The sequence below is a fragment of the Cynara cardunculus genome (assembly GCF_001531365.2).
Source record: "Cynara cardunculus var. scolymus isolate 2C chromosome LG 2, CcrdV1, whole genome shotgun sequence".
Classification (NCBI taxonomy): domain Eukaryota; kingdom Viridiplantae; phylum Streptophyta; class Magnoliopsida; order Asterales; family Asteraceae; genus Cynara; species Cynara cardunculus.
In genome coordinates, this window is record NC_037529.1 from 5,843,481 (window position 1) to 5,855,725 (window position 12,245).

At 30.5% G+C, this 12,245-nt stretch overlaps 1 protein-coding gene across 1 annotated transcript; it reads left to right on the forward strand.

Annotated features, from left to right (window-relative positions):
• Positions 1–9,925: 9,925 nt before the first annotated feature.
• On the forward strand, positions 9,926–11,274 carry LOC112506837 (delta(12)-fatty-acid desaturase FAD2-like). The gene has a single exon (XM_025111135.1). The coding sequence runs from the start codon at positions 9,972–9,974 to the stop codon at positions 11,112–11,114; it is 1,143 nt and encodes a 380-aa protein (XP_024966903.1). The 5' UTR covers positions 9,926–9,971; the 3' UTR covers positions 11,115–11,274.
• Positions 11,275–12,245: the final 971 nt, after the last annotated feature.

A 12,245-nucleotide genomic window follows, 5' to 3' on the forward strand; every position in this document is an offset into this window, starting at 1 on the left:
ATTGAATGATGAACAATTTATGAAGAAGAGTTGGAGAAAATGAAAAGATTGTGTTAAATGCAAACATAAATGATAATCAATGTTTATAGAAATTAAAATGTGAAATTAAAAAAAAAAAGAATAAAGGAGGATGAATGAAAAAAAAGATAAATAAGTTTCCAACCCTTAGGAGAAACCAAGTCATCAACCTTGGTTTCTCCTTTAATATATATATAGATTAATGAAGTGAGGCGGTGGGGTTTTAAAATGATTTAAACACATATATTAATTTAACTTCTCAACTTCTCATCATTTTCAAAAACAATCTCGGGCTTTATAACAGAATAACGGGGTTATCTCAAGTAATCCATTTGTAAATTATCTATATTACCAACATACTCCCAATAAATTAAAAACCCATTACAAAACTAATACTAAAATGTTAGTTGCTAATTCGTCATGATCTGTATTATTTACTGATTAATCATCTACAAATTTTGTAACAAAAGTAAAATTTGTAATAGGTCCTTAATTTACAGATAAACAACAAGTAGAACAGTCAATAAATTGAACGTTAAGTTCAATTATTTTGAGCAGACAAGTAATCAATTTATCAGGATTCAAGTCAAAATTAGACGAATAGGGTCGTTGATCAATTAATTGGTAATGAGGTGGTATTTTCACTACAACAAAATCAGGTAGAACGTAAAAAATGTTTAAGTACTTCAAAGTTTTTTTAAAGAACTTGTTAAAACATAAAAAAAAAACGTTTTATAAACTTATTGTAACACTTTTACATATGACACACGAATAATTTGTCCTATAAACTTAAGTCACGTAAAAACGTCTATCGGGATACTTTCACATTTTGAGTGTCCTATAATCTCATTTTGTAGAAGTGTTCATCGACAAATTATATAGGGACACTTTATTTTGTTGCCAATCTCTCACTATTCTGTTAATAGTTCATCATGAATTTTTGGCTTACATATATGTCGTTAATCCGTTAGAAATCCTTCAATAAGCACCGGTGACAAACTTATATTAGTTAAAATCCTTTGGAGATGTATTCTTATTTATAAACTAGGCACAACATAATATTTATATTGCAAGTCTCAGAACCTTCTAAGATCATGACATAAGCATTAAATATTTATAAGTAATTAAAGATAATTGTACAATAGTTTATAAAGTAATAATGCATTAGAATAATCACTATTCAAGGGTTAACGATGTTATTTAATGTTGCGATTGTGACCGTATTAGTTAATTGGTGTCTTTAATTATTCGGAACTCTTATTCTCGTAATATTAACTATTAAATGCGTAATCGTTCATAAGCATTATGTCTCGAGTTTATATAAAATAGTAGATATCATCAAACACTAGAAAAGAAGGGATTTTCACTGATAGATTTTGTTGTTGTTAAAAGTCGGATCCTTCGGTGAGAGTCTGTCGGAAGAAAATCTGTGGGAAAACGGATCACCGACGGTTTTTTTTATCACCTACGACGACCATTTTCGACGGATTTAAATCACGACAGATCACCAACGGACAACGGTAGCGACAGATTACTGACAGGCAATATTATCGATGGACTCTAATTGTGACGACAAAGCTACTGATGGATCTCCGATGGCATTTACAATGGATTACTGAGGAATTTGAAAAAAAAATTAATAAGTAAATTACTGAAGGGTGATTTGGCGCTAATCCATCGGTCATATGGTTTTTCTTAATTAATTTAAAAATGCTAGATTTCATGTACAATAACCTTCCTCCGATTTTCAAAATAATATATAAAAATTAAAAAGAGTGTGTTTTTACAATAAAATCCTAAACAATCAATTCATCGTCCTTCATTTTCTAGGTTGTATGCACATATATTGAATCACGATATTCAATATCCTTTAATTTTCTGGGTTGAATATACATGTGAATGAGACACCATATTCGATGTTGATAAGATAATATATAGTTGTGAATTTATAACTGCAAGTGTACGAATATGTAACATACGGGTCAATTATCAGAAGACAATCGACTAAACACGGATCTGCTTTAAACTATGGACTAACTACAGGAATTATCAATCAATTATGATTTTATCAAAATAGACCAAAAAGAATAACGAGACATAGAAATGAACGCTAACAAAGATCGGGTAATGTTAGTCTTAGATTTCGGTTATGATAGGTATTTGCTGTGTAAAATACTTCAACCCTTTATCAAGGTGAAAAAGTCTTTCGAAAACAAACTCGCACATACTTTCGTAAAATATAAATATTGGAAAAGAAGTATTTTGATAAAACATTAATTTAATAATGATAGTAATAAAACCGCAAAAATAGATTCAAGAAATGTCACTCTCCAAATATTTTGTCGTACCTAAATACGATAAATGCATAAAAAACAAATAATAAATTATAATTAAATTTTAAATATGAAAGATTAAAATAAACTAAAGTAATAAGAGAAAAAAGAAAAATACAATACACGTAAGACTTCAACTTTATCATCTCCAAAAACTCAAAGGATTAAAAGAATCGCAAAAATAAATTAAATTTAAGGGACTCTTTACCAAATTTTTTATCAAGTTTTGTATGGATAAATTTGTTTGTTCGAATAAATTTATTTGTCTGGTTAAATGAGTGTTGTTATTTACTTTTTTTATCTGAACCAACAGTTTGAATAACATAAATGACCGATTACCCTCCAATATTAATTATTAGAACATCAAAACAAAAAATCATAAAAAGGCCAACGATGGTGTATCTTATATGGGAAGAAGGTGATGCTTTAAATAAGGAGTAAATGTGTCATTTTTATAGCTGAATGGGGACAAGACACAATTAATATATATGCGATTAAGTCACGTTATGTGCCAATAAACCGTAAGTAAACTATAAATAAATCAGATAAATCAATAAACCCAATTAAAAATTGAATTGAAAAGAAAAGTTAAAAACGAAAACTAAAAGTAAAAAGGTGAAGATTCACGAAACACGGCGCAGCCGTGGAGAAGATAAAGATAGAAAAAACCGTAGAGAATTCTTTCCAAATGGACCCTTCAAGATTGCTTCTTTTCCTAAGACAACCCTTTTGATTTCATTTCTTTTAAAAAACTCTTCTCATGAATTCTTTCTTTAAAATTTGGTTCAATTTGATTTTTTGCATTTTAGCTATCTAACTTTCCTCTCTATTTCATGTTTTGGTTCACCATCAAACATTGATCCAATGCTCCAAACTCATCATCATCCATGACCATGTTTTAGTGCAAAATACCTTTTAAAACTCGATAAAAACAACAAAATAATATCCTCAACGATGATTAAATTAAATTAACTTAAAATAAAATAAGCTACATGCAAACGGTTAAATTAGACGCAACAATACAATTATGAAGTAATATGAATGCAATCAGAAAACGCAAATAACAAATGTCTTTCGGTTTTTGGGTAGCATAACATGTGAATAAGACACCAGGTTTATCATATTTACGCGTACATAAAACCCAAAAACCTAAAGTTGATATATATATATATATATATATATATATATATATATAGGGTTAGGTTCACGTGAGACCAAGAGTTTTTTGTGAGACCTGTAAGACCAATTTATATTCATTGATCAACTTTATAAACTAATGATCTAATGTTCTAAAGTTGCACGGTGGCATTTTTGTAATTATTGAGAAGTCTCGTGGCGTTTATGAATATTCAGATCTGACGATTGTATATCTAATCCAAGGGTTGAGAATTGGTCTTACGGATCTCACGAAAAACTATTGGTCTCACATGATCCCAAGTCTATATATATATAGGGTATATTTCTTTTACAACCTTGTGTATTTGTACAACTCTTGCAACCCAATTAATTGAGATATTTATAGAAATTATGGGAGTTCATTTATTATGATTTGAATATTTATGGAATATGAATAGAGTTCATTAATATATATAGAGTTTGGTTCAAATACTAACCAAAAATTTTGTGTTAACTTTGTTAACCAATCTTGGCCATTGATTCTTACAATAAAGGGTTGTGATTAATCATGATTAAAAATTAAATTTTTAAATTTACAATTTCAATAAACATATGTGAACAAAGGGGAAAAATGTATTTAGGTAATTTTCTTTTTTATGTAACTCCCATATCATTAATTGAGAGTTACAAAATCAAAAAATCCCATTATTTTTATTAATTTATTTTTGTTAATGTAAGAACCATAAGAACACACACACACATATATGAATCATTGCGTCAAATACGAACAAAAATTGACATATATATGAACTTAGACTGTATATCATTTATGAACGCAATATGAATATAATAAGAATAGTTGTTACACGAAAGTGAATAAATAAAAATATAGGTATGAACACAATATGAACAGTTTGTGAATAATAGTTCCTTCATTAAGAACACATTCAGGAGCAAGCCAATGTTGAGATATGCATATAGTGTACATATGAACAGTTTGTGAATAATAGTTCATTCATTATGAACACATTCAGNTTGAGATATGCATATAGTGTACATATGAACAGTTTGTGAATAATAGTTCATTCATTATGAACACATTCAGGAGCAAGCCAATGTTGAGATATGCAGCTAGTGTACATACGAACACAATATGAACAGTTTGTGAATAATAGTTCCTTCATTATGAACACATTAAGGAGCAATTCAATGTTGAAATATGTAGCTAGTGTATATATAAACACAATATGAACATTTGTGAACAATTCTTTAACAATTACATATGAATTCGAATTCCGATTGTAGTCGTAGACTATTTTAACCTTTTCATTCTCATTGTTGTCGATCTGTTTTTCAATAGGTTTATCMATATTACTCGGACGATATCGAAATCTTTACAATCGGAAATTCTTTAACAATTACAAAATCAATATCATTATGGATAGAATAAATCGAAATTACAAAACATGAACACGTATAAAAAAATATCAATATCACATAATTATCAATTATTGAGATTTTTATATTTGTAACTCCCAATTAATGATTTGAGAGTTACATAAATGACAAATTACTTAATTACCCTTGTCATTAATATATGAGTTATATGTAAACCTAAAGAAAAGATGGAATATGATTAGTTGAGCTTGGTTAACAAAGTTAACATAAAAATCTTGTTTTAGTATTTGAACCAACCCCTATATATATATATATATATGTTTGAATTCCTTCCATATATTGACGTGAGAAAAAACAAAAACAAAAAATACATAATAAAAATATGAAGGCTTTTGAATTCCTTCTTCTATTCACACGTACATAAACCCTAGAAACACAAGTTTTCAAAATGAATAATTGAATCTAATTTTAGTATCACAGAAAATGAAGATGATTAACATGTGAATAAGACATTGTTCATCATATTTATGTTGCATGCACATGTGCACATAATCGTGAACATCTAATTTCAGCATTCTCTTTACTGTGAAACTTAAACTTCGGCCTTCCCACATCCCCTTCTTTGGCACCATCACCTCTGCTTCTTCGGCCTCTATCCTAACTAACGCTACAACTTCTATTTCTTCTCCTCCATCCTCCATTTAAGCCTTCTGTGCCCTGGAAATTTAGGGTTCATCTCCATTTCAACCCTTACATTTCTTTTTTATTTACAAATATACCATTCAACTCAGACCTTTGATTTTTCTGATATAATGACTGTTAGGGTGTTCCTCGGTTTTCTTTTCCGTTTTCCCCTGAAACCCCCCCCCCCCTCTCTATATATATAAGTGGTTTCATTTATAAATCTCTCAATTTCTACAAACTATACAAGCCCGTCCAAGATATTTGAGTACAAGATTCATCTACGGTTGATGATGATTTAGGTCTAGTTTTGTTGATAATTTGAACAGTCACCCGATTTTGAAGATATGCATGCTTTGAAGGGAAAAATGGTAAAACAAAAGAAGTCAAATCGGAAAAATTTAAATCCTCCCGAGAAATCTCTCCCTTATAAACCTCAAAATACAAACTATGATTATTCATACCGAAAAAGATTTGGTGATAAACATTCGAAAAAAATGTCTATTATATTCATGAATGAAAATTAGGTTCAGACATAAAAGAAAGGGAAAATTGCACCAAAATAAAACCAACTTTCACCTGATTCCTATTTTGAGGAACCAACTTTCACTTGATTCATATTTTGGAAAACCAATTTTCAAAATTGTCATTTAGGGGTTTCTATCAAACTTTTTGTTTATTTAAGAGTCTGATTGACTTGTTGACTTGTTAATGCTGACATTATCCAGATCTTTTGCCAACTAAGATATTTCATGTCATATTAATTTTTTATTTTAAAACTAATATTCCACGGCATATTTAAAATTGCAAAATAATTATAGAAAAATAACTAAAATTCGTTTTTTTTTTCAAAAATTATTGTAATAAAATCTATTTTTCATTTCAAATTTTGTTTTTAACAAAATTCAGATATCAAATAGAAGATTTTTTTTCAAAAATAGACTTCTTTACTCACAAGTTGATATCTGAATTTAAAAAAAACGAGATTTAGAATGAAAATTAGATTTTATTACAATAATTTTTTAAGAAAAAACGAATCTTAGTTATTTTTCTTTAATTATTTTGCAATTTTAAATATGACGTGGAATATTAGTTTTAAAATAAAAAATTAATATGACGTGGAATATTAGTTTTAAAATAAAAAAAATTAATAGGATGTGGAATATCTTAGTTGGCAAAATGATGTCAGCATTAACAGGTCAACATGTCAACTAGACCCTTAAATAAACAAAAAGTTTGATAGAGTCCCCTAAATGACAATTTTGAAAGTTGGTTCCCCAAAATAGGAATCATGTAAAAGTTGGTTCCACTTTGGTACAATTTTCCCTAAAAGAAACCATGAAATATGATTTATGATTGTGAAATTTAGTTTTGTATAGGTTATAAACATTGAATTTTGCTTTTTTGAAGGAAAAAAAATCTATGAAACCTTGTTTCATGTATGAAATTATAAAATGAAATAAAATTATGTTTTATATCTTATTTCATTAATAAAATCGGGTTTTATCAATTAATGCCATACATGAAACGGACATTGATGGAGTTTTGTGTTCATGGATTAAATTAGGATATATATATATATATATATATATATATATATATTATTTGGATGATAGTTGAATCTTTATTGTTAAGTAACAGAATTAAATCAGCAAAATCATCTTGATACGTAAAGCTACCAAGGAGAATTTAATAATGCATTAGATTATAATATCATAATGTGTCAAAAAAACTTTATCATGATAAATAATATGTAAGTACGTGTTATGATATCGATGAATGCATCATTTCCCTGTTGTTAAATACCTAATATCTTATGTTACTTCAATATATCAAACTTTGTTTTTTATATTTTTAATATATAATCTGAACTAATTTTAATATAAAAAAGAAAATATATGCTTTTAAAATTATCATAATAAAATCTATCAAGAAATATACAACCATATAGTACAGATATATTAGTCAAATAAGGCGTTCCACATATAACTATTGTTTTAGTCCTTTAATGGTTAAACATGAAACGGTGTGTCTATAGCACGTGCCTTCTATATAACAAGTGGTGTATGGGTTCAACGTAATACATACAAAACTTTGTATATCTCTATACGAGGTATAAGAAGAGTAGAAAAGTTGAATTCTAAATTGATGCGGATGTTTAAGGAATATAATATATACATTGAATATTTGGATGACGGTCTTATGTCAGTTTTTGAACGATATGGGTTTTACATCTTGTAGAATTTTTGAAATCACACGAAAGATTGTAGGAATTCTTTTTTAAACTAGGACTTGTTTTTCGACATTCAACTGATATTATTTCGACAGCTATTCGTATATACAAGGATTTTAACTATTCTAAGATGGATTGGTGTTACAACCCAGATGTTTAGACGGGTTTATGTGATTTTTTGTTGCTACCTTTTATATTTGCTTGTGAATTTATCAAAGACTGTTATGTTTACCTCTTAATAGTTTCATTAAGAAATAACCTCTGAATCGTTAAGAGGTAAAAAAAGTCTGTTTCTTAATGATTCTAAAACCCTCTAAATGATTTTGTATCTTGTACTTTTCTTAACCATTCAACCCCTAATTTCATTCTTAAAAATTTCTAAATAATTATATTTTATTTTACGCTATATCATAAAAGACTTTTAATCATTCTGATCACTTAATCATTCTAACAACAGTAAAAGAATCAAAAGAGCCGGCATTCCTTTGGTCTCCTAATAGCCATGGTCTTCCTTACATCGGTGGCTCCAAAAAGTTGAATGGTTGATTATGATGTATATCGCTACAGCAACACCAAACATTTGATGATCCGTATCTCGGTGACTAAAAAGCCGCCAGCCAGCCATGGCCCACAAGCAGCTGCCACAAGTCGCAACGCAAGTGAAAGCACTCAAAGCAGTAGAAAAACCCACTTGCACGCCCACCCTACCACCATCCATATAAAATAATTTCAATTTTAATATATACCTATCCATTTAACCATCGTAATTAACATCTTGTTAATCCATGAATTACTACCAATTAATTTATGGTATTAAATAAATCCATAAACAGACTTTCTTATTAATAATATATATAAATATTAAATTAAAGTTGATTTCAAAATAAAAAATTCTTTTTCTTTATTATATATCGAACGTACAAAAATTTGTATTTTTATAACTTTTAATCGATTGAGTTGTAAATTAAATTTCACAAATGTGATATATAACCATTTTTTTAATTAACCTGGATATCCAACCCGTTATTCGAGCCGACTAATCTCAGAGACGATCACTTGCTTTGCATATTGTCAAGAGTCACCGCATTTGAATCTCAGTGGCCACAAAGAGATTTTTTATTCACACTACAACAAAATCGGGTTTATAGGACACTCTCAAATTATAAGTGTCTTAATAGACCTCTTTATAAGACTTACTTTATAGGACCAAAAAAATAAATTATCCTATCTAAATTTGTTGCAATAAGTTTATATGACTTTTTTTGACATCGTAAGAAGTTTTTTAGGATAATTTTTATATAAAGTATCTCATTATCAACTTTATAGAACACTATTTGAAAAATTGTCCTATAAAAACAAGTGTCCTATAAAAAATTGAGTTTATAAGACAATTTCTCAAAAGTGTCTTGTAAAGTTGCTAATGCGACATTTTGTATTAAAAATGTCCTCAAAAACTTGTTAAGACGTACAAAAGCGTCATATAAACTTATTACAAAATCTTTAGATATGACACTTTATATTTTGGTCTTATAAATTAAGTCCTATAAAATGGTCTTTTGGGACACTTGGAGATTGTGGGTGTCCTATAATCCCAATTTTGTTGTAGTGTTCTCTTTAGATTTGAACCTGAAACCTCCTGGTATTTTTGACATTTATAGTCAAACTCAAACCAATTAAACACTAATATTTAGCAAAATAGTTAAATTGAAAACATGTCAACCAAATTAGCACTATAAATAAAGTCAATAGTTGACTTGATAATTAGATTCTAAGCATCTCCGATCTATTTTAATCTTGAGAAATGGCTATAATAATATTTTAAATGGTTAATACAAGAAGTGTGACTATGCCTTAAATGGTATAAAGAAGGAGAGAGAATTTAATTAATAAAGAGAGATGTCAGGGTGTTAACGGAGAGAAAGAGAGATTAACGGAAAAAACCTCCGTTAATGATGAGGATCAGTTGAATTGGTTTTTTAATTCATAAATTTACACCCAAATCGAAGGTTCCTTTTCCCAATCTATACATACATATAATATATATATATATAATATTATATAACGTGTCATGATATTTCTGTATATATATTAATATAGCATGGAGCTCAAGGTACGTAGGGAGCCATACCCTAATTAAGCCACCTCTTTCTCTGGTTCTTTCTTTCGATCTTTGATTGCGAAAACCAAGAACAATGGCTATGGCTGGTGATCAAAACCTTGAGGAATCTTATTTCGAAGGTTTCAAACGATCCCCAGCTACAAAACCTCCATTTACGTTAGGAGATGTGAAGAAAGCCATACCACCTCATTGTTTCCAAAGACCCATGATCAAATCCTTCTCCTACCTCTTTCGTGACATCATTTCAGTCGCCATTTTATACCACCTCGCCACTACTTACATCCCCAACCTCCCTCACCCTCTTCCTTACTTTGCTTGGCCACTTTACTGGTGTCTCCAAGGTTTTATGTTCATGGCGATCTGGGTTCTTGGCCATGAATGTGGTCACCATGCTTTCAGTGACTACTCATGGCTAGATGATACAGTAGGGTTTGTTATTCACTCATTCGTTTTCACCCCTTTCTTTTCATGGAAGTTGAGCCACCGTCGTCACCACCTTAACACAGGCTCGCTTGAGCGTGATGAGGTCTATGTTCCAAAAAGAAAATCAAAACGTGGTTCGGTGGCACTTCTCTTCAACAACACCATGGGTCTAATCCTAACCCTAGCGATTAAGCTTAGTCTCGGGTGGTACATCTATTTGTCCATTAATGCCGCTGGAAGACCTTACGATAGATTCGCCAGCCATTACGATCCCCAAAGTCCGATTTTCTCCGATAACGAGCGAGTCCTGATCGTTCTATCCGACATCGGCCTTCTCAGCATGATTTATATGCTGTACACATGGGCAACGATTCAAGGATTCGGTTGGGTTTTCTGCGTTTACGGAGGTCCGTTGATGGTCATGAACGCGTTTCTGGTGACCGTCACGTACCTTCAACATACCCATCTTTCGTTACCCCGATTTGACGACTCGGGATGGAATTGGATCAATGGTGCTCTCTCCACGGTGGATCGGGATTTCGGTTTTCTAAACAAAGTGTTCCATAACGTTACGGACACACACGTGGTTCACCATTTGTTTTCGTATCTTCCTCATTATCATGCCATGGAAGCGACGAAAGCAATGGTGCCGATTCTGGGGGAGTACTACCAGTTCGATAAGACTCCATTTATGTTGGCGTTATGGAGAGAATCGAAGAAATGCGTATACGTAGAACCAGATGAAGATGGCGAGAAGAATAAAGGTATCTACTGGTACAACTACAAGTATTGATGGATCCAGAGATACAACAAGTTCATCAATGGAAAATTATCAAATTGTTGTAACTATAATAAAATTATATATATATATATATAGAGAGAGAGAGCTGGTCAAGTTTCTCTCACTAGATTCACATATGAGTTTTAGTTTTCCATTGTAAACAACCCTTTTAATGAAGTGAAATTATAAAAGCTTTCTACTTCCATGAATTCTCATTCTTTCTTGTTCTTCGCTATTTTACAGAACGATATCAACAAAATTTTGCTGAGAGACTCAAAATGTTGCTGCCACCGCTATAAGAACTCAGGTGTGCATTCCATTCTAAACTAGTTTAATTATGATATCTTGATCATCTGTATCACATGCATGTTTTATATATATATATATTATATATATATATATATATATATATATATATAAATAGATTTGTATGATTTGGTGTTGGTAAAGGTAAACGGGAGCAGGCAGCTGCGAGCTAGCAGGATCTCCATCTTCATTTTAAATTTAGAAATGGGATTCCATGGGAGAGTTGAGGATATGATGCAGTTATATATTTAAAAACTCAGATTATATTTTAATTGTTATTTTAGACAATATCTAACGGTAGCTGCAAGTTAAAATTAAAAATATTAAATAAAATAATCTAGGAAGTTTTGGATTTTCTAATGAATATCCTCTTCATATTATATATTAATTTATTATTTGTATTTTAAAGTTAAGTTGGTGACCCACGAATGTTAGGGGTTGTTTGTTTGGCTCTTAATGATGACATTAAGAACAAACCTTTTAATCGATAAGAAGTAAGGATTGTTTGGAAAAAAAAAAAACCTCTTAATGTTTATAAAAAGCTCTTGACGATTTAGTGTTTAGGGCTCCCCTAAATAATTTAGAGAGGTCTCCTTCTATTTTTACCTTCTCCTCAAACTTCAATAGTCAACATCAACAGTGAACAGCTCCTACTCCTCCCACTCTCCCACCCTCCTTCCACCTTCCTCCTTCCAATCGATCTGTTGAAGGAAATGATTACACTCACATCAAATCAAACCCACAAAAAGGCTCTTCTATATTGAAATCAAAATCAAATGGGTTGATATTCATACCCTCTCACATCATTTTCTCACCCCCCCCCCCCCCCCCCCCCCC